The sequence below is a fragment of the Ylistrum balloti genome, unplaced genomic scaffold (assembly GCF_031769215.1).
Source record: "Ylistrum balloti isolate Yb309-2 unplaced genomic scaffold, AGI_CSIRO_Ybal_v1 Utg369658, whole genome shotgun sequence".
NCBI lineage: Eukaryota > Metazoa > Mollusca > Bivalvia > Pectinida > Pectinidae > Ylistrum > Ylistrum balloti.
The window spans coordinates 29,453-53,534 of NW_026781910.1; the positions used below are offsets into that span (position 1 = coordinate 29,453).

At 34.7% G+C, this 24,082-nt stretch overlaps 1 protein-coding gene across 1 annotated transcript in view; it reads left to right on the plus strand.

Moving 5' to 3' along the window:
* The first annotated feature begins 511 nt into the window (after positions 1-511).
* Positions 512-24,082, plus strand: part of LOC132558225 (neuronal acetylcholine receptor subunit alpha-10-like) — a 35,485-nt gene continuing 11,914 nt past the window's right edge. The window contains exons 1-5 of the mRNA XM_060222770.1: positions 512-550; positions 1,457-1,547; positions 2,255-2,406; positions 7,170-7,214; positions 23,522-23,631. Of these exons, the coding sequence (XP_060078753.1) occupies positions 512-550; positions 1,457-1,547; positions 2,255-2,406; positions 7,170-7,214; positions 23,522-23,631 (437 nt within the window). The remainder of the gene's footprint in view (positions 551-1,456; positions 1,548-2,254; positions 2,407-7,169; positions 7,215-23,521; positions 23,632-24,082) is intronic.

The following is a 24,082-nucleotide window of genomic DNA, read 5'->3' on the forward strand; positions in this document are numbered from 1 at the left end:
GTATGATGCTTGCACTGTACTAATAGTTCTTTTGTTCATGATCATCCATTGTTACAACGATTTGGGGTTTGGATTTAAAGTTTGTACTTATTTCAGTATTTTCTTTCTTTTTTTTCTTCCCTCAATATAAATGGAATACATTTAGTGATATCCAATCAAAATATGAACCGTCTGTGTCAATCGAAGAGCCTGCAGATAAAACGTTTTCCATACACTATACTTTTCGCTCGTATGCATCACGTAACTGAGCCGCGTAGACGGGTAATAGAAAGGTCTGCGTATGTCGGATTTTACAATGACAAGACCAGCTTTTCCACAACAGTTTTTAACGACTGGTCTTCCAGAACTTAACGCCATGTCGCCTGGAGTCTGTCTGTAAACAATTCTTGTTTATTGCTACTCTTTCATTCCGGGAAGCTCTATTTGCACGAACACGTCAGGGTTGCATTCGGTATACCGTTGGCCCTGTCTGGGAAATCAGAGGAGTTCGAGATTCATTTTTTATCGGAGTATGACATTTGCTGAGTTCATATGTAAACATATGGTTGAGGTATGTCATTATGGTAGAATTAGGATGGTTGTCTATGGAAATATTGGAAAAAATCACAACGAGGAATTCTTTTGGAATTGGTTGATCGTAGATATCCTAGAAATACATATCTGATTTTCAAAATGTCAAAACTACCGCTCGGGATGTTTCATGTCCTTTTTTTCTTTTTCTTTCTTCTTTGTTTTTTTTTTTTATTGCTTTAATGTTTTTTTTTAATTCTATTTTTCCGTATCAAATTCGCTGATTTTTATCTCTGCTTGAATTAATTCATTAAGATCAAATATTGAAATGATGTGATTTCCGCAGCCCATTCACATACTTTTTTATATTACGCACCATATTCAAAAGGTTGTTTTACAGACCAATTAAGTTTTTTTCCGTCCTAGTCATGTAAATGAAATATTGTTGTTTTAAAGTAATCAAATCGGGAATCAGCATATGACCATTTCTGATATGTTAATGATACAATGTCCTCGATACTCTAGGGGTTAAGATCACTTTCGCTTCCTGCAACTCTGAAACATGGCAGGACAAGACTGAAGGTTCCATGTGTGACACCTTGTGGACAAGACGAAAAGACTGGTTTTTATGCTTTGATGTACATCAAACGAATATTTGAGTTCGCATAACGGTATATTAAACTGACTTTGAAGTTTGGTGTCGCTCCTTTGTAATGTTCAAAATGAGCGTATCAGTGTGTGATTGACCAGTTATTTTGTCCTGGAACCAATCAAATTACTTCGCTTGTGCCTTCAGTTTTGCCAGGACATGTTCCAGGGATGCAGAGAGCGAAAGTGATCGTAACCCCAGTAGTATCGAGGATGATTATACAATGTCGTATCTACAGCGTAATTTGAATTAAGGTGTATGATGACACTACATTTCTAATTGTTTGTACGGTTTCAGACTGAAGCCACTTCCGTGATGAAGCATGCCGGGAAATTTTGGGAGCACCTTATAGAGACCTCTGTGACATTGTTATGGATCGCCTCTCAAGGTAACGTCATCCTAATATATATTATATACTTACCATTGTCAAAACAATGTAGCACCAACATACCGAATTGACATCTTTAATCTAAAAAGGATCGTTACAATTGTTGAAGAATAAAAATGAATATTTTATTATCCGTATTCAATCATTAATCAAAATTGCATTCCCACTAAAAGCAAATGACATGTTGTTAAAACGGTAGGATCCAGCTAGAAACCATTAAAAGAGAACATTATTTCATTATTTATTCATTCGTTTTGTTAAAGCGATAACCATCTGAATATGCTTGTAGTTCCTTATTTATTAAACTCGTTCGCATTGTTATCTCAATTTTGCAAAATTGAAGTAATATCAACCTTTTCACGGCACAGAAATTCGTTTCTGATATAATTTTGTTCAATGTGGGATTTACATAAAATGTGGCCAATAGTTAAAGCTATATGATATATAACAAGAATGGTTTGGTGTAAAGAACTCCAAATAGGAAGTATCATGCTTTTATACAAAAGTCTTTACTTTTTGTAAACGAATAGTAACAATAATGAATATACTGTAAATATTCCTAGTTTCTAGGGGTTATATTTTCCTCTATTTTAATGGCGTCTGTTGAAAAATAACCATCTTTGATCCATTCATAATGTTTGCAAAACTAAAGTTTGAACCGCCGAAATCTCAAAAATGCAAAGTCATCAGCGTGCCTTCTTTTACAGGGTGGTGCACGACAACTCCACGAATTCCTGATGAACAACGCCTGTACCAATCCCTCATGGTGGGCTACGAGAAATCCGTCCGACCCGTCATAAATGCATCTACCATATTAATGGTCAAGTTTGGTCTTCGACTCAATCAGATCGTGGATCTGGTAAGTGAAAATGAGTAAACAAGCCTGTATGTTACACGCAGATACTGGTGTATACATAACGATATTTCGTACCACAATCAGGTCTTATTTCATATCCTATTTTCAAAAGGGATCCCGGTCTCTGCATGGTTCTTAAAGAATTGTGTGAGCAAAATAATCCGATGATAGACACCCACTAATAATTTTGTTTAAGAAAGGAAAAGGAAAGGAAACGAGGAGCATATTTAAATAGTGGCGATTCTTTTTACCTTATCTCGCAATTTGAGGAAATGTTAAGGATAGAAAGATACGGAGACGGCCCGTTTTTAAGAAATCATAACAGAGGAACACAAATGAACAAAACACACAAGGAGCTGGAAAGCGTGGCATTATCCCCCGCAACCCAGCTGTTGGTGTAAAACCCAAATATGATCTATATACCGGTATAACAATTTGTGACATCACGCAATTATGTACCGTTAATATCACGTGAAGGTCTGATACAGCGAAAGCGATATTGCAAAATGTAACGCCTTCCTTTGTCAGTTATCAATTACATGTACGTGTATCACATGAACTTAAGCATTATATATATTTATATATATCGGCCTTGTAGTAAGAGTTTACATCTTGATGTAGATCCTGTGTGTTTGACTGTTAATATTTGAACAGAGTATGTTATTGTAAATGAATAAATTTACGCAACACGCTATAAGATTGGTGTAACACACAAAAACATAGGAAATCGAAATATTTGATGATAACAGAAAAAATATACTATATATCCATTAGATATTCCAATGTCCTCAATAAGAAAAGACATAAATAGTACACTAACCCAATATAAACAGAAGGTTCTGGGGATTCAGTGAGATAATTTCGAAGTTGTCGCCCGGAAAGGAAAGTTAACACTAATTTTGTGGTTTTGACTTTAAATCCATGGTAACAGATAAATGTATGTAAATCTTTCTTTTGTTCATATTTTACTCTAATTTTATGGCATTTTAGTTTTGGTAAATTGGCATTTTCTTTGTTTTTTCAACTTTACAACTTCATTTCAAGGGAACTTGCCAATGTCAGAATATTGACATTAATGCTTTATTTGAAAGACATCGAAGGAAACTAATGTTGTTACGAAAGGACAATTTATCAAGAACTTCGAACCCTTTTGGTTATAAAATGTCAAACGAGAGAAATGTCCTAATTGTCCCCATGACAGTTCTACAGGAAATGCCGTGTTCCGAAGTCAGGATGATCGCAAACAAACATTCGCACTTTCTGCGTCAAGGCAAGTTCCTGATGCCAAGGCGAGATGAATAACGTTGCATATTAGCATTTATTGAGAATAATACTATTGAAATGTATTACAAATACCAGGAGAAGTTATATCAATTTGGATAAGAAACATTTTTTTTACGCCATTCAAAGTCCTCCCGTTCCACCTTGTAAAACGCGAAATAATCGTTATTGATATTTAGGTCACACACGTATATATGCATATTATTTAAAGAATGTGTTTGCAATTCGTGTAGAGACCGCTTTATGCTTTGATATGGAAACCCAGTAAATTTCTGATCGTGAATTTAAAGAGAAAAAACTTTCTTCTACATTAAGTTGTCAAGGGCTCTCATCGTTTTGTAGAGGTCTTTGTCAACATTAATTAAATAAATTTCCTTTCTTTTTAAATCTAGGACATTCCCGAGAAAGCTAAAAAAAAGTGCCAGAAAAAAAAAAATGAATTTTACTCCTTAGATAAACGTAGAGCTAAAGATACTCATAATGTTCTCAGTTGAACATTTCTTTATTTTACTCGTAACCATCTCTGATGATTACTTATCATGGAAGTCTATCCCCTCGGATTACTTTTATGAACCTTGTTTAGCACTCTTGTGTCGACCGTTTTGTTATCGCCTAAGTGAAATCTTTTATTACATACTTAGTATTTCTTATCCCTAAATTAATATTTTTTACACATATTCGGAATACCTCTATCAAATCAGTCAATGCTTTGATTCTTTATCGTATTACTACAATGCATCATTGTAGTAACAAGTAGTTGTATAAAACAAAAAGTACTTGGTTGTCGGTAAATTGCCATTTTCCGCTGAGCGAAATAATTGACATTTTCCAGATGATAGCTTAATTTGCAATAAAAATCATTCCACTGAAGAAATTGTCATCGTTTACATCATCCCAATAGCAATGCTCTTGTTCACTCAGAGTGTTAGCAATTTTTACCATGGCGCATATTTAGACGGGAATCACCACAACTTTGTAATAATGTCTTCAATGGAAAATGCTATTTTTCATAAAAAAAAATAGTGTATAACATTTACTCCATATCCACCGAGTACACATTTAGAAAGATATAATTTAATAAACATTATCTTAATTAAAACCCTGGCCTATCTTTGCATAATTGGTTAATTCCATTTCCACACTCGGTGATGAACATTTGTGCGAGCCAAGACCCCGCGGACTTGTTTGCTAAATAGATTTTTTTCTGGTGCCGTTCCCTTTCTCCCAAATCATACTTGCTACCTCTAGTAAGGCAGATCGATCTGGCGTTGTAGACTATGCTGGTATATGCCGTAAAGAGATAATGTATTGATATACAATTACAGCCACAGCAGCCAAAATCTTTGTTGTTTATTCATGAATGAATATTTCCCCTACGTCTTACACATTGAATGGTTCCTAGAATTGACAGTGGTTCTGCCTACAAACCGTCACAATCATGCTATCATAAATAAGATTCTAGCGAACTTTAAACTTGAAATAAATATGATTTGAAAAAAATTCCAGAACTCAGGTTTGGTTAAGAGGCCATCGATTTCTAGGATCTGTCACATCTGAAAGAACATCGTAGTCTCGCTTTGCACATCAAAATAACAGACACTATCTTTCAGACAAAAATATTTTCATGAGTGCTTCTTTTTTCAATTTTTTTTCTCAATTTTTCACTGTAGTATTTGGAAACATGCAAACTGCATGTAATTTTGAAGCACGAATAACATCATAGATAAAGACAGTTAAACGATGTTTTTTTAATAATTTTATTCTAACGGAAGTAATTTTTCTTCTGCGTATTCAATAAAATCCAAAACATTCTGGTGTTATTTATTTATACATCTAAATGTGTGTGTGTGTGTGTGTGTGTGTGTGTGTGTGTGTGTGTGTGTGTGTGTGTGTGTGTGTGTGTGTGTGTGTGTGTGTTGCTGTTGTTGTTGTTGTTGTTGTCTAAAACATTAACCTTATTCTACATTAATTGTTTTGTTCACTGCAACGGTAAAGTTACATTGAGGCATAAGGTTAACGTTAGTCAAAGAGAAATATTTTCTCGCGTCATCCTAACTGTGGAACATCTATTAGAATATTTCAACTGCAACTAACCTATTATACCTATGGGAATGCTAGAGTACAGTGCTATGTCCTAAAATCTTGTCACCAACACTTTATACACAAGAAATTCTTTCCTTTTTTTCATTTTCGGCCACCAGGTCAGAGGAATGTCCTGCATACTATGTCGCATGCAATTAACACATTTTTTGTAAATAAGAATCTCTTGAGATGCAGCATTGTATTGTACATCTACAGAGTAAGTTTTTTTTATACTAAATCTTGTTTGCACTCCGTGATAGGTCATAGCTTGCATTTGGGCCCAGTTCTCGTTAAAGTGAAATCTCTCGTTCCCAGCGATATTGTACTTTTATGAGGTGGTAGGTCTTGTGTTATATGCGTAGATGTTCTTTGTAGCAGTCTCTTCCTTGATGCAAACATTAACGATGGAAAGCAATTAATAATTAATAAGTATTGCGTCTATAGCTGCTTCCAGATAAGAATATTGAAACGGAGAAATTTGAATAACGCTATCTTGCGAACATATGTAGCATGTACATAAACTGTGTATGAAAAATTAGATACGTTTAAATAAGAATATCTAATGGATAATATTGTGTATAAAATTCAGGGAATTCAAGTCGAAGGCCAAATCAAGGTCATAGACCGAGCCTTTGTGATGTGACTGTATTTATTGATTAGGAAAATGGTGTGCTCTTTGTCAGATATATGAAATGCACGCGGGATCACTGGTCTGTATCATGATAATCTATCGACCTGTGCATTCGTTCAGTTCCTTGCTGTAAAGAGGTTGAGAATGATAAAAAACTGTTTATATATATAAACAATACATCCAAACAAAAACGTAAACAGACCCTCTGAAAAGGAGGAGCCTCAATAACCATGGCGTTTCGTTCTAGGAAAGCATTAATTGAACGCCATCTCGCTACAGCATCTTGGTAACTTTGTGAAGATAAATGATATGTGTTTGTTTCCTGGATGGCTAGACATTGGCACAACCGAACCGCGTTGTTTTGACTAAAATGTGATAATTGTATAGTGCATCGGAAGAGACACTTAAAAGTACTTCACATATATATATACTGCCCCGATACTTGACTATCTCAACACCTATGTCAAAGCCAAGTGACCATATCGGATGATAAATGTTTGCATCATCGGTCGGCAAAACCTAAATAGGATATTGACTACCTGTACGTTTTAAACATATAAACTTAATTGTAATATTTAATATGAAATGTATTGTCAATTCATTCATCAATTGCTATGTGTAATAAATATTGACACGGAAGCTTCTCTCCCATTTTCAATATAACCAGTCATTAAAAATACAAATCGAGATGTATCTATGGATTAAATAAATGTAAGTTTTATATTTCACCTATCTTTACCTATCTTTATTTGTGTACTTTTGTTATTTACAGGATGAGCGACATCAGGTGCTCACAACGAATGTTTTTATAGATCAGGTAAGTTGATAAACATAATTACATTTGATATGAAGACATTTACTCCAGTGTCGTCATAATGTAAATTTTCTATAAAAAAAATAAATCCTTCAGCCATTAAATGAAGTATTTGTGTGTATTTTCTTAAACTGAAGACATTCATGTTGCTAGGTAATGCTAACGGTGACTAGCATAACAGTTCTTTATATTGACAGGTTTACCTGCTTTAGTAAACTTTTCCCTGTTCCGTATTTTAGTATGAATTGCTCCGAGTCTGTCGATCCACACTTTCGTATGTTCGGCGCTTTGAACCAGAATTGATATAATTCGGATATCAAACATGCTTTGATGGGTTAAATCTACTTCTTCGAGCAGGTTTTTGGCATTACGGGTTTCAAATTGTCAATGCATGTCTTTGTTAAGATTATTTGAAATTTGTTAACTCTTCAGGATTTTTTTTTTCACTTGAACATTTTAAAGTATACTTTGTAAGAAAGGATACTTTTGATCCATTCCGTAGGTAGGGAGTTCACAGTCCGTTCTGCAGAAATTGTGCCTATCTTAACTGTAAATTATTAAGATTTCGCGAATACTTAATTTCGCGAATTCACCTGTTCAGACATATTCATGAATACATGATTTCGTGATCGCTGATCTAGAAATGACTTTAAATTCGCGACCAGAACTCTTCGAAACTCCGATATCGGCAACCAAATCAATAGGAATGCCATTCAGCGTTATTTTTGTACAAATAATCACAAGGAATTGAAGTCGCAATTAACTCTCCTGCGCATTAACGCGAAAATAAATCCCAAGCGAACTACAAATGATTTACAGTGTTCTTACTGCGATAAACTACTTATATATACAAAACAAAAGTCTCAGAATTAGAATAGATGAGTTTTAAAGCCTTATCATTCACAAAGGAATACATGCAGTTTCTATTTTTGTCTGATTAAAGGTTCTAAATGGTCTTTTTAACCTATTCTACTAATCTTGATTTGTGAAGTGTTCATATTATTTCATAGGGAAAAAACCGTAGATCTCTTTATTGTTGATTTAAAGTTAAACATACCGTATCATGTGTAATTCAACTATGCAAAAAAGTGGAATTATTTAGTCTGCGTTCAGTTCACAAAAGCATTCAATTATTTTCATGTTTATGCGTAATAACATATGACGTCAAAGAAAAGTAATTAAAATGTCGAAATTTATAACATTATCAAAAATAATTTGATAATGTTATCCCATACCCCACCATGTGCAATATCCGCTTCTGTGTACAAACTAAGAAACACGTACATGCACTAGTTTACATTCCTTAAGCTTAGGAATGCATTTGCATAAAAATAGGTTCAAGTTGGTTATCGTCATTTTGTTGAAATAATAACCTGGCCCACAGATAATTACTTGAAAATACCTTGGCTCTAAGCTTAAAGACGTAGATGATCACCATTAAAGTTCTGCTCAAATTACTAATTGGCTTTTGAACATGGTTTGGAATTCACTTGCATTCGTTTCGAATTTCCTGTATTTCTCTGATTGCTAGACAATATGGCAATAGTTAGGAGTACGTGTTCCGAGCCTTTATTCTATTCTAGTACAATAATTTGTTGTAGAAATCAAAACAATATGTCATTTAATTCCTAGTGTAACCGCAGTTTAAGCGACGCTTATCATGTATTTCATTTTCACCATGGGATGCAATCGAGTTGTGAGAAACGTTATCAGTGATATGGCGTACAGATCAGATGAACGTTTTAATCCCGCTCTTGTTATCATTACCGTCTCCAGTGAGAAGGTTTATGTTTCAGGCAAAATTAAATTGTCTTTAAAACTAATCCCATTTGCTGAACGATCGATTACAATGGAAAAGAACACATTTTATTTCGACAAGGTTGATTAGTGAAACGACCGTCATTCACTAATTGTGTTTTCTGAAAAAAAAGAGAAATGGTCATGCAGTCTAGTTTATCCTCAAAACTGTTTATTCGATAGTAACTTATTTTAGGACTTTCCTAAAGTTTCATTACCAGCAATCTTGCCTGTTTAAGGGAGATAACTCGTACTGCACCTTAAATCCCAATCGGGGTCAAGTCGGGATAATCATGTTACCTGTACATTCTATACATAGGACCAAAGTCAGACTGTGATAAACATACTTGACCTTTTATTTCCTTTACAGAATAACAACATTAAATCATTATTATTATTGTATATATTTTATTTTTATTTCTGTCATATCAAGAAATATTTTATCATTGGTACAATGCTAACAATGAAGTTGACGGTAGAAATACATACATGAAAATAAATAGAGCTTTAAGAATACAATACAAAATGTACACATAAATCAAAGTTTCAAATTTATGTCGGTGGCGATTAAAAAGTGTAAAATATAACGACACAGCAAAAAAATTCATTGTGATCCTGAAACCGTAGTGTGTATTTCAGTCAATATGACTCCGTTCATTCTCCAAGAATAAATCTATCAGTTTTTCTTTTTTTTGAAGTTTTGTTTTGATGCCTAAGTCTGCTAATTTAGCCTTAATTTCCGAAACAGACATTTCATTTAATTCGTCAAGAGTACTTTTTTCCCATTTCTCGGTGATGTTTGTTTTGCTTTGAATTTCTTCCAAAATTTTGGTTTTTTTCTTTCTTCTCCTGTCAAAAATATCCCTTTCCCAGTAATCAGCGTTCCTTTTCTCATAACATCTGGGCAACCTTTGCATTTCGCTACACATTTCCATACGTTTTCTAACTTTAAGGACATCTACAGTGGGGTCAACTTTGTTTGTTTTTTGATGATAAATTCGTTTGATGTCGTCATTTGTTTTTTCGACACTTTGTCCGCTAAATTTTTTTAATGACCCGAATTTTGACACGAAATGGGGGACGTGGTACAGCAAACAATGCATATAGGGGGTGATGTTTTCTGGTTGGTACCCTTTTCTAACTCTGCTTAAAGCGAGGAAGGAGTCTGCCCATGCTTTGCATTTGCTAAAGGTGTAGTCAGCTGTCTTATGTTCACATTCTTTCGAACAAAGATAGCTCAGCAGTTCCGAAAACCCACGCCAAATACAAATGGTTTGGTCCAGTGTATTGTTATGAACAACAAAGCAAAGTTTCTCTGGTAAATGTTGAACAACTTTTTTCACATCCACCCCAGTTAGTGACGACCACTCTAATTCCCCTTTCCCGTATTTTGTTGACCATACATTAAAACTGACCCCACATGACCTTATTTGTGACACTAGAGAGTCTAAGTAGTCAGCTTTTTCGTTTTGTACTTTTGCAGCGTCATCTTTGTCTTTAACGTCATCTATAAGATTTCTTAACAGGACGTCAAATACTCTCATAAGCAGATGGAGCTCATCGGGAATGATGTGATGTTGCTCAATTTCTAGCAGCGGATGGTTTTTTTACCCCGAACAGTTTTTTTGAAGATTTTGAATATATTTTGGTTTCTTCAATGGTCCGAAACATTGTTGCAGAATGGTAGAAATCACATGGTTTTGTTGTATCCCCCCGTTCAGATTTTGAAACTTTGCACCATGGACAGGCGTACTCACTGGTCGATGCCCCCAACCCTGTCAATAAGTTGATAAACTTCATATCGCTCCCAAAAAATAACTCTAAATCATACCTTTTTTCATCAACAATAATTCCCTCTGAATTCAACTCATTGATCTCCTGAAAAATCGGACCGCACGTTGCTTTCAAATTATCGTACGTTTCATTGCAGTTTATGATTCCTACGGTTTTCTGATCTGAGGGACATGAAGAATTTGGAAAGGAAAGTGACAAAATCAGAAAATTTGTGACCCGCCCGACTTTAGCTCCATCCCCTGAAAATTTAACAGTCAACTTCGAATCATTGTGTAAACCACGCCTTATGGCCCCTTCTATTTCTTGCTTAACGCTTACACGAGCACCAGGGATGTTGCCAGGAGTTCTGTCGATCTCTACTTCACCATTCATTGTGTTTCTACAGGATTTAATTTCATGTTTGCTAGGGAGATCTTCTGAAAGGAGACGTATCTCATGATAAGCCTCGTCACTAATGGCAAATCTGTCCAAAATATATATAAGTTTTCTAATGTTGTCTTTGTCGCCCAAACTAAGAGAGTCATAGCTAGGTTCTGTCTGATCAAAGTTTATTGAATATTGCTGACCTGTCAACGATCTAAATTTCAGAACAGACGGTGTCAGGCCAAATGACTCCGCAAACCAGAGAGCTTTTGAAGAACTGGTTTTGATAGTCTCTAGTTTTTTTTGTTTGTTTGTGGGGCTTTTAATTTCATCTAAAATTTTACCTATGTTTTTTGATACTCTGTGGTTTTCTAACAAACTAATCTGTTCTTTTAATTGGCAATTTTCTAATTCTTTGCTATCCAATCTTTTTGTGAGTTTTGAGCGTGATTCTATTTCATCTTGGAGTTGTTCAAATAAACATCTACATTTAGTTTCTAACTGAACTTTATCTTTTTCCAATTTTGAGAGTGTGAAATTCAATGTTTTGAAATCTTTTAGTTCAGATTGAAATATGGAAACTTGCACTTTCTTTTCATTGAATTTTTGCCTTAAGCTACCACTCTTACATGCTGTTTTGTACTGGCTGCATGTTTTATGCGCCAGTGAGTGAAACCTTTCTTCAAGTCTATTTGAATACAGCTGAAAAGCGCTAATCTGAGAATTCAAAATTGCTAAATATGGTAATTCTGGGTTTTGCAATTTTTGATTTTGGAGTTCTCTGATGAAACTATTTGATACTTCAATTGTAAAAGCAACTTGACCTTTACCATGAAAAGATCTTGTGAGAGACGGTGAAACGCAACCAACCTCTAAACTATTTACAAATTTATGTTTTTGGTACGAATCAAAAACGTCAGACATCTTGATGTTAGTACAAGCAAAACTTCAATAATAAGAAAAAATAAGCAAACGCATGACTAGCTACTATTAAGACTAACTAAATCAAAGTTATAAAGTTGCTGGTGCACACCAGTCACAGCTATTAGCAATTTTCAAATATTAACTACAAAAATGAAACTAGCTACTATTGAGATTTTCCTCGCTAAGCTACCAAAGTTACATAATGTACATGTAATATATAAAAGCTAAATACTATGTGATAAGCAATAGTACTATGTGATAAACAATAAACACCACTTAAAAACTATGTGTAAGCCTTTGACAACCAAGATGTCAAATATTAACTAAAAACATGTAACTAGCTACTATTTTTGCTGTAGTCATTTTCACTGTCACAAACAGGAAACGTCACATACTTGAGTTGCAGCAAATATTGTTAGTCTTTCAACGGGCACATTCAGCTTGTTTAAATGTCCCAGGTCAGAAACATACTTTCCTAAATCGCAAACAAGGAACAATGCGCATAGGATATTTGATTTTTGTACCGCGGCCATATTTGTTTAACGTATAACACCAGTGTTGTACCATAGGTAATTTTGACAACTGATCAGCATTTTCTACCGTGACAGGTTTGTCAGAACCAAAACAATATCGATAGATGTCAAGGTCAAAATCTAATGATAATTTGTTAATTCGTGAACAGAGCCGTTGCTTAATTGCAATTTCAAAGGCGTTTGTAGCATGTCGTAGACGACTGTTGTCTATAGACGGATTGTTGAATGATTTAATCAGATGACATGGTAGGTAACTTTCGGGCTCCCAGGTTGATTCCCATAGAGGATAGTTTAGCCATTTGACCAGGTACTGGGTATTCTGAAAAAAAATAAGGGTAAATATGTAAGCAACAACCACACGATGTGACTTATATCTCCAAAATAATGTTTCATATGTATATTCTAATCAAATTCCATTTGATATTTACAGTGTTTCGTTAGCGAAATTAATGACTGGGTACAGATACATGTTAAGATTTTTTATGTATTCTATGTATTAATACACTTCAATAAAGATATATGTAGAGGTATCTATGTGACTTTTATTCAGATGATTACAAGTATTAAACGGTGAAGCAAACAATTCGATATCACAAAGCAATCTCTGCGGCAGACATGTACCCGGTCGAGATAGCCCGGGGGCAAAGAATTAGCTGTCGATAGTCATCACCATAAAAGAAATATACGAACAAAAATGTTTGATTAAATTGAACGTTGATCAATTTTGATATTGACACCGTTATAAATATTACATTTGAAAAAAAACTTGAGCGACCAGATCGTACCAACAATTATGATTGTAATAGTTCATTGATGGTGATATACTAGCTAATATTGATGATATTAGATAATGCGTATTTTCAAAGTTGTTAATAAGAGTAGATACCTCCAAATAAGGTGTTTACTTTTACGTCTAATATCGACAAGGAATTGTCTGTTGTGTTTATTTCTGGAAATTTTACTTACAGATGTAAAACTAATATAGCATCGCTTACAAGGGGAGGCCAAGTCAACTAGGTCACAGTGTCACGTGACCTCGTAGCTCATGAAAAATTTGATATAGGGACTAGGTAACGGGTCATATAGGCCAGGGACGTAGATAACAGTTATCTAGGTACCTGTATAGGCGCTAGCGACTACCCGCTGTGTAAAACGTTAAATTAGTGTTTCAGAAAAGTTGAAAGCCATGTAACGTGTCCTTTAGAACATACTAATAAACAAAGATTATGCGAAAATTGGAATATTAAACAGTAACATTCTAAGCAAAGTGAGCGGGGGCTTACAAAGATATACCCTCCCCCACCCCCTGATTATGGAGGCCCGTGATACCTTCGATGTGTATACTGGTGGCCGAGGGATAGGCTACCAGGAGAGCAGGGGAGACGCAGTCAGGCGTAAAGGTGTGATACCTGGGCGCGTTTAGACAAAGAAGAAGAAATAGAGGATGACATTTAGGGATTAAGTGACACCGGAATCGAAGTTCATTTGGATTGATCTATTGGGATCTATTGATATAAATTGAAGAGCCTCCATGATTGGTATTAGAGGAATCTTTTCTCAAAAATTTAGTTTTATTATTTAATCACTGCACAGGGATTTCAGAATTCTATTTATGAGCAAAAATAAGAGGAATGACATACTACGACAGAAAAAAACATATATTTTAGGAACAGCAGGACCAATAGGACAGAGAAAACATAGATTTTAGGAACATCAGGACCAATAGGACAGAGAAAACATAGATTTTAGGAACATCAGGACTAATAGGACAGAGAAGACGTAGATTGTAAGAACAGCATAACCAATAGGACAGAGAAAACATAGATTTTAGGATCAGCAGGACTAATAAGACAGAGAAGACGTAGATTTTAGGAACAGCATGACCAATAGGACAGAGAAAACATAGATTTTAGGAACAGTAGGACCAATAGGACAGAGAAAACAGATTTTAGGAATAATCAGGAGTAATAGGACAGAGAAAACGTAGATTTTAGGATCAGCAGGACCATTAGGACAGAGAAAACAGATTTTAGGAATAATCGGGACTAATAGAACAAAGGACGCAGATTTTAGGATCAGTAGGACCATTAGGACAGAGAAAACATAGATTTTAGGAACAGCAGGACCATTAGGACAGAGAAAACAGATTTTAGGAATAATCGGGACTAATAGAACAAAGGACGCAGATTTTAGGATCAGTAGGACCATTAGGACAGAGAAAACATAGATTTTAGGAATAACAGGATTACTGGTATACTATTAACTGGGCATTAATCTTAGATAATACACCAAAAGTGTATAATATCAAGTCATTGTCATGAAACCATACTATGTTGAAAATATAGTCAGAAAAAACGGGTTTGTTATTTTATTTTTTTAATAAAGCACATGGTTTTAAGGTTCAGTACAGTGTTACTTCAGATAATGTCATAAAGTCTGTCTTGCCGATAAAATTTAGGCAATTAAGGCCACAGGAAACAAAATTTACATATAACAGATTTTTCATTTTGTATCGATTTATTAATGTTAAAATGATATTGACTCAACTCGGGTGCTAAAATTGTAATTTGTTATCTTGCTGTAAAAGGAAACCAAGTCGGGAACGTCAATTTTGGTCTTATTTCATGGTTATAGGCTGTAAATTTAAGTTTACAAGTATATCGGGACTTATGTAGAACTCTACATGTATAACGTGTACAGTATATACGCATATACGTAAGTATGAGACATATCATGATGTAGGCCCAACAGGAGTATTAAATGCGTAAAAAAGTATATCGGGACATATTAAATCAATAAGTTCTTAAAATATCTAAACATATAAGTAAGATATTTAAACCCCTAAGTATATAGGGACATATACGAAGAATATTCATTAAATAAGTTTCCTATATCGATCCGTATATATAATATGTATATTAAATACGTTTCCTGCATGTATATATATTAAATAGATCATCTATATGAAAAGTTCATTTGTCTAACATTTCTTCCACATATAGTCAAGTACAATATTTGTCGGAACATAATAATTATGGTGATATGATGACAGCGATATAATAATGGCATTTCCAATTTATCTCCTTCGATATACCTAGGGAAATCGAAATAGCAGATGGAACTACGAGAAAATACTACAGGAGAGCCGTAATAAAAAATAGGTATGCACGTGATTCTTGATGAACGACAAATTTACCTTCAGAGTTCTATTTTAATTATTATTGTAAATATTAAAGAATATAGATAATTAATTAATTTCCCCCTGCAAATGACTAAGGTGAGGTGATGCGTGCGAATTGATAGGGGGGTCTCTTATCCCGCAGGGCATACACATACCAGTCACTGACACAGGATGTTGACATTGACAGGCAGAGCAATTAACAAGCGAAACATCAGTATATAATATACAGATATATTTATGATTATTTTCACACTCTGCCAGGAATTACTATTGTATGTGTTCAGATTCATCCAAATTGGTCGTGACCCATGCAGACTCGAAAATATGCGTATATGTATAAGCACCTAACATACATTCGAATAGTGTGTATTAAATACACTTATATGTATAATTATCGAAATTGTGTATAATTTAAAATCTATGAAACTTTAATAGTCGTATTTTTTCAGATCTTGTGTATATTATAGACACCGAATTATGCGTAATTTATGTGGTAATGATATTACATAATACTCTATCCTTTATTTAACATTTTAACACCCCTTCCCCCGATCGGCACATGTCATTATTCTTTTCCGAATATCATACTTTCAAAAAAAATTTGAACTTATTAGAGATTAAAATCTACAACTACTTCCAATTTAAAAAAACAGAAAATAAAATCCACGCTATGAAATGTTATCGATGATTTCAAGTCACAGGAACGGAGAATTAAATTAAAAATTATCTTAAATAGACTTCCATAACTAATGAAATTAATAAGTAGTAGGATATTGCATGTTATACAACTTTAACTAACTTCGTTGAGAAAGAAATGTATTTCAATTCCATAGTTAATAATAATAAGTTTTCGTTATGGTTATGATATGTTGATACATTGCATTTATAGTATTTTAACAATTATATGGTTAGTGTAGAATAATAACTTACAAAAATTGATACCCATTGTTATATTCCAAAAGTATATAATGATACGAACTAATACAAACATGTAGTGTACCCATTTTCCTGTATCAATGTTCCACACTCAACATACCATTTCAAAAACTAAAAAAAAAACCAAAATTTCTAAAAGGCCTTAAAATGCAAAATATGGAAGAGAATACAGTAGGGAAATATATAGACGTATATATATATGATATGAATGCCCCTGAATACAGTAATTTTGACCTAGAATTAATATAAAGTGTGCTTTACTCACCCCATCTGTAATTTTTCTTGCTATCAGCCTTTCAACTGTGTACAAATCTGGCAACACTGGGTTTGGCTGGATTTTGTGAATTTCTGTAACATTTTCCCCTTCATTGAGAATCTTCCAGTTCTTTGGAACACGTGGTCGAAGATGATGAGCCATGCTTATAGATCCACGATATACCCTTAATATATCCGCTTGACAGTTTTGAGTGAGTAGTGTCAAGTAAAACAACATACGACAGGTGGTAAAGCCATACCATTGAAAACAATAACTGTGATGATTATTTTTAAGGCGATAATTGTCACATCATAATTATGTATACATACACCACAGTCACATAATGCAGTGTGTTGGTAAGTCTTCTCAGTTGTTTACATTGTTTTCACAATCTAATTTTAAAAAAAAGTTAGAAAAATCATAGTTATGAACTTTCAAAAGAAAGTTAAGGAGAAACATTGCTCATGAGAGAATCGAAACTTTTATTTTTTTGAATTATTATTATTATTATTTGAAAAATGGTAGGTGGCCGTCTATCACCATAGTTGTTTATTTAAGGTAAGGTTATGTGCTTTGTAACGGTAGAATTTTTAGATACTGGTACCGTTATATCCTGTCGTTAATGATAACGTAACATGCTTAGATGAGGACTTAGAAAGAGTATTGTGAAGAGTTTTTTCTTCCTCCTGTTATAATGATTCCATCATATATATCATTAACTTGTTTAGAAATTAACGTAATGCAAATTAAAGATATATGCACGTCTAATTTTGTTTAAATCATCGAGGGAAAACAGTGAATCGGTTGTGGCTTACTATTTTTCAATTCAGTTCAACAAATTCTATTGTGTTTGATGTTCTTACACAAAAGTATGAGATAACAGGCAATGTCTATATAAATCTCCTCCTTGCCCACTTCATGTTGATTGATATTACATTTACAGTGATACAATAATATTTATAAATTTCATATACACATTATGTTAATTAATTATGGTAAATTGTGATTAATATCTTAGTTTTAACTTGGACCTGTTCCGCGTACATATTTATTTTAATGTATGTTTTTAAGACAGTGTTTTTAATAATGGATATACACTGTCAAAGTGCTGAAGTAAAACAAACTAAAGAAATTAACTAGTATAAAATTCTAATTATCAAATATAAATCATTGAAATTACGCTATATTTACACTTGAGTATGTACAGATATTTAAGTCAACACAGTGTACAGAGACCCGATAACCCTGGTCCCATGACGTCACACCAGCGTAAAATGAGGCTTCTGAATCTACACCTATGTACATATATCTTAAAAAAGGCACCGATTCCTAAACACTTATTTTTTAAAAAAATATAGTGTCGGAATCCTGGATAAATTTAGAAACTAACCTATACGGGAAAAATATTCACAAAGTTTGGGAAATATTTGTTATCTAACTTTGAATTCGGTGATATAGCGAATTTCTAGTGGAAATCCTTCTTTATTCATAGTAAATAAACTTCTGAATTTTAACTCAAAAAAGGCACCGATTCCTCACAACTTTTTTTTAATTTTCAAAGATCATATTAAAGCTTATAAAATTATCATCCAAATGTATACGGGAAAAATACTGTCATTTGAACGAAAAAATGCTTTATTCATGTTTAAAGATTTTCTCTATATATAATCTATAGTAACTGTACAGGTGAAAAATCGACTCAGGCTGGCGCATGCGCAGCGCGCTACAGGAAAGATTGCTGGTAATGCATATTTGCTTGATGGTCTACATTTCTTAAGAAGAAGCTTTACAAATGTTTTTATTATGCCTGTATATTATTAGTGTAGTTATTATTAGTTTCAAAATCTCTGAAGCACATATCTGGTCAATGTCATGACAATTAACTGTTTGACCGGAGGCCCCTAGAAAGGAAAACTGATATTTGTTCAATTATATACATATATACATGAGAGGAGGGTGTCGTGTTCTCCATATCTATCTTCACTTCTGCACTATTTTGAAAGACATCGGAAGAACACAGTCAGAGTCAATTACACACTCGTTATGTTCCCAATTTTACAACCGCACACCGGATATCGATATTTCAATTTTCGTTCTAAAATTACCGAAACGCAAACATAATTTAACGCTTTGAAATTTTTGATTAAATTTAAAAGCACCAATCTCGCAGGAAACGCGTGAAATAATTACTTTTCAACAACCAAGAAATGTATTCTCTGAAAATGACAGAGATGAATTGAACGAAAATACATGACTATGGAAATTCATTATTTTAATTACCTGTCCTTTCGGGAAGTTTGTCAGATTTACGTTGATGTCTCCCGTGTGACCTTATTTCATACTGTGTAGATACTGCGTACAAATATCACAAAAGATGATGGAACACCGTCCTTGGTAAAGATGTAAATTGGGTGCTAGGTGATAAGGGAAGGTGTGGTTTAAGAATTAATAAAAAAAAGTTGGTGAAGAGGATGACGTGCCAAGTACTGGTGTGTTTTTTGAGAGATATATAGTTTTAAAATACGAATTTTGAATCATGAATTTCAACTATTACTGGTTCCCTCATAACAATGAAAGTTGGTTTTTATTCCTTTTTAATGTTATGTTTACGAATATTGTTGTGAACTATAGCTATGAGCTTACCTTGACCTACAGATATTAATTTCGTTATATGATAAATATTGAAACAGGATTTTCACCTTTATACATATTTCAGAGTAACTACTTTTTTCGTAATCTTGTATTGTTTGAACATATTCCTTGAAAGTATATTACGGTTCAGAACTTTAAAATGATATTTAGATGAGAATTATTACCAATAAGGATCAATCAAAATAATCCCAATCACGTCTGTCTATTGGGGTGTAGAGATGTATTGTTTGATTAAAGGAAGAGAGAGGTGCGGGGGAGGGAGATAACAAGCGAACTCAATTGTGTTACTGTTTCGAAAGATTTGCTTTAACACCGAAAGTGACCAAGTATTGTTGTTTTCTTCTCTATAATATGACGGAACTATACCACTGGGTTTCCCGCCACCGACGGATATATCGGGATATAGATATAGGGGTATCCAAGGCGTTGCTAACGTGTCAGAATCAGGTACACGCGATGTGTGAGAATCCCAAGAAATCAGCTGTTTACAGCTCTCGTAAGACACCATCTGCATTATCTCCGTCATCTCAGCAGGCTGCCAACTCTATGGTTGTATACAGAAAACAGTATCTGATAACTGATTCCCTTAAATCTTCCATACTTAAAGGCTGGATTGGCTTTAAACACTTGTATCATCATATGCACTTTGTGTAATTAAAAATATATATATACACCTTCACTCATGGCCAGGATATACTATTTCTGATAAGACTAAAATACTGTCGTCTAAATCTTCACCAACCATTTCTATTTGCAAAACGATATAGTTTATCTGGCTATCTCAGACAAGTGGAGATACGACTCTAGGCGATTACTTGGAATCCAAATCCATTTCTTTTAGTGATAATTTAAACATATTTCAAATATCTCGGATGACAAAATATTCTGCGTAGGTTTTACTGTTAAAACGTGTCATTTTCAGTGTTATTGTGTCCTTGGAATTCGCGCTATTACTGCTTTATAAACGTGTATTATGGTAAGGGTAACATGATTGTATCCACACGATTGATTCTGTATTTAGTTTGTATGTGGTCACTGTGTTGAAGTCTGAACTTTGACTCATTTGTTTCGGTGTATGGAGAAATATGTTTCTCTGTATTATTGTCAGATGGGATTTATGTCACTGTATAGGGAGGGAACTTTGACCCTGTATCTGTCTCTGTGTCGATATTATGAGAGATGTTAATACAGTGTTATCAATGTCAGGTAAATGTGTGTTGTGTCGTTGTTTCATTTTTCATTGTAAGAAAGTAAGGTAAGGATTTGTTTCTGTTTTGTTTTTAGTGTAGGGAGGTGTCAGTGTCGAAGTAAGGAGAGATTTCTGTCTTTCATTTATGTCGATGTTAGGAAGGATCTTCACCCTGGTCAAGGATGGATATTTTCTTTTGTGTCGGTATAAGAAAGTCTCTTTTCATATTGTTATATTTTTAGTGGAGTTTCATGTCCCTCTGTCGGTATAATATTTATATGTTTGTCTTTATATGTAGGAGCCTATATACGATTGCCTTTGTGGTTGTAATGAATAAACCCTTTGGGTGTAATGAAGGATCTCTGAGGGTGTAATGAAACAACTCTGGATGTAATGAATGATCTCTGAGGGTGTAATGAAGGAACTCTGCGGGTGTAATGAAACAACTCTGGATGTAATGAATGATCTCTGAGGGTGTAATGAAGGAACTCTGAGGGTGTAATGAAACAACTCTGGATGTAATGAATGATCTCTGAGGGTGTAATGAAGGAACTCTGAGGGTGTAATGAATGATCTCTGAGGGTGTAATGAAGGATCTCTGAGGGTGTAATGAAGGAACTCTGAGGGTGTAATGAAGGAACACTGCGGGTGTAATGAAGGATCTCTGAGGGTGTAATGAAGGATCTCTGTAGGTGTAATGAAGGATCTCTGAGGGTGTAATGAAGGATCTCTGAGGGTGTAATGAAAGAACTCTGAAGGTGTAATGAAACAACTCTGGATGTAATGAATGATCTCTGTGGGTGTAATGAAGGAACTCTGAGGGTGTAATGAATGATCTCTGAGGGTGTAATGAAGGAACTCTGAGGGTGTAATGAAGGAACACTGCGGGTGTAATGAAGGATCTCTGAGGGTGTAATGAAGGATCTCTGTAGGTGTAATGAAGGATCTCTGAGGGTGTAATGAAGGATCTCTGAGGGTGTAATGAAGGATCTCTGAGGGTGTAATGAAGGATCTCTGAGGGTGTAATGAAAGAACTCTGAAGGTGTAATGAAACAACTCTGGATGTAATGAATGATCTCTGTGGGTGTAATGAATGATCTCTGAGGGTGTAATGAAGGATCCCTGAGGGTGTAATGAATGATCTCCGTGGGTGTAATGAAGGAACTCTGAGGGTGTAATGAAGGATCTCTGAAGGTGTAATGAAGGATCTCTGGATGTAATGAATGATCTCCGTGGGTGTAATGAAGGATCTCTGAGGGTGTAATGAAGGAACTCTGAGGGTGTAATGAAGGATCTCTGAGGGTGTAATGAAGGATCTCTGAGGGTGTAATGAAGGAACTCTGAGGGTGTAATGAAGGATCTCTGAGGGTGTAATGAAGGATCTCTGAGGGTGTAATGAAGGAACTCTGAGGGTGTAATGAAGGATCTCTGAGGGTGTAAGGAAGGATCTCTGAGAGTGTAATGAAGGATCTCTAAGGGTGTAAGGAAGGAACACTGCGGGTGTAATGAAGGACCGCTGAGGGTGTAATGAAGGATCTCTGAGGGTGTAAGGAAGGATCTCTGAGGGTGTAATGAAGGATCTCAGTGGACTTTATGGAGGATCGATATGTTAATTTGTCATGTAAATATTGATATCACTGAGACGACGCTCAGCTTGTACATCAGTGCCGACATTTAGGCCCCAATCTTAATCATCCCTATGGGACATTGTGAATTTTTTCTACAGCGGTGCTTACACAACAGAAACGCTCAATACTATCATCAATTCGAAAAGTACAAACGAATTTACATGATATGAATCCAAACACGATGTTAATCGTAACTGAGAATTTGAAGCAGGCAGGATGCAAGAGATTTTCTCTTTTTCTACAGGTATCGCTGTCCCCATCACACTAGTATGTGTATCATATCGGCATACGTATCTTAACAATAGTAAACATTGGAGTTTATTTGCGCCTTATTTGTTTTGTTTATGTTCCGTTTGGTGACGTTTGTTTTCATTTTAGCACAATTGATGATATAAATACTGGCAGTAAATGGTTAAAATGAACAATACACCATTCAAACTTACATTTTATTATGTATCTGTATCTTAAACGGCACAGAATATGCCTCCAAGCTTTATTTCGGATTTCCAGTGAAGCCCAGTTTCAAATGAACCAGTTTGCTTAACAAACGACGTATTTTCGGTAAAACATTAGCTTTCTTATTAATAATTAAGTAGACTTAGTATGTAATTTCATTCATATACAAACAAATCAGTAATAAATAGCTATTTATTGATGCGTAACGGTAAATTTGTTTCCAGAGTAAGTAGTACTTAAGACGAGGTAAATCCGGGTTTTGAATTTCCTTCATTATAAGCAGAAATTCGTTTCATTGCTTATCGTATGTAGATTCTTAAAAATACACAGAGGTTAATAGCACCTATCAATACAAACTTTGAATTAGAAACAGTAGTGCCAAATAATGAAATCAGCTGTAGCATACTGCTGTAGCTAAGGGACTAAAGTTTGAATCCAATGACGCGATTTAGGAAAACCTGAGTTAATCGAAAAAGGCCAAACTCTAGACGGGAAGGCACAATAATTAAATGACTTTTCATATATCATACAGAAAAGGCTAACTGTTTCTATATATATACTATGACATATAAGTAGATATATAGATATATACTGTTTACAGGAATGGTTGGACGAGAATCTTTACTGGGACCCTGTTCTCTTCAATAGCATTCGTTCGCTCAGGATCCCCGCCAGAAATGTATGGCTTCCGGATACTTTCATATACAACAAGTAAGTATGATCTATATCCAGCTTCCTTCCACTCATTCTTTGATATGAGAGACAAGTATTATCTACCACTTCCTCAGACAAAGGAGGTGTTTAAACTCATTTGTGTTGTATTTTAGGCTACAATGCCGGTGTCCTACGCACTGACAATGCTTAGTGATGGCTACTTACTTTTATTTACATGTATACCGCTAAATCACGGACTAAAAAGATATTATTATGTAAAGTACTATAGGGTTTGTTTGCTGTGTCTATCGCTGTGATACAATCCGTGCTATTTTGAGGTGGTGTATCCTGGTGATAGCTGGTGGCTAGCCCACTTAACAACATAAAGGAGGCCGTCGTAGGCCTTTTTAGAGTGTCTATACTAAGGACACAGCGCGTGGGGATCTTATTGTGGGAGGGAAATCGAGTTCCCGGAGAAAGCCACGTGGTCCGACACCAAAACATCTAA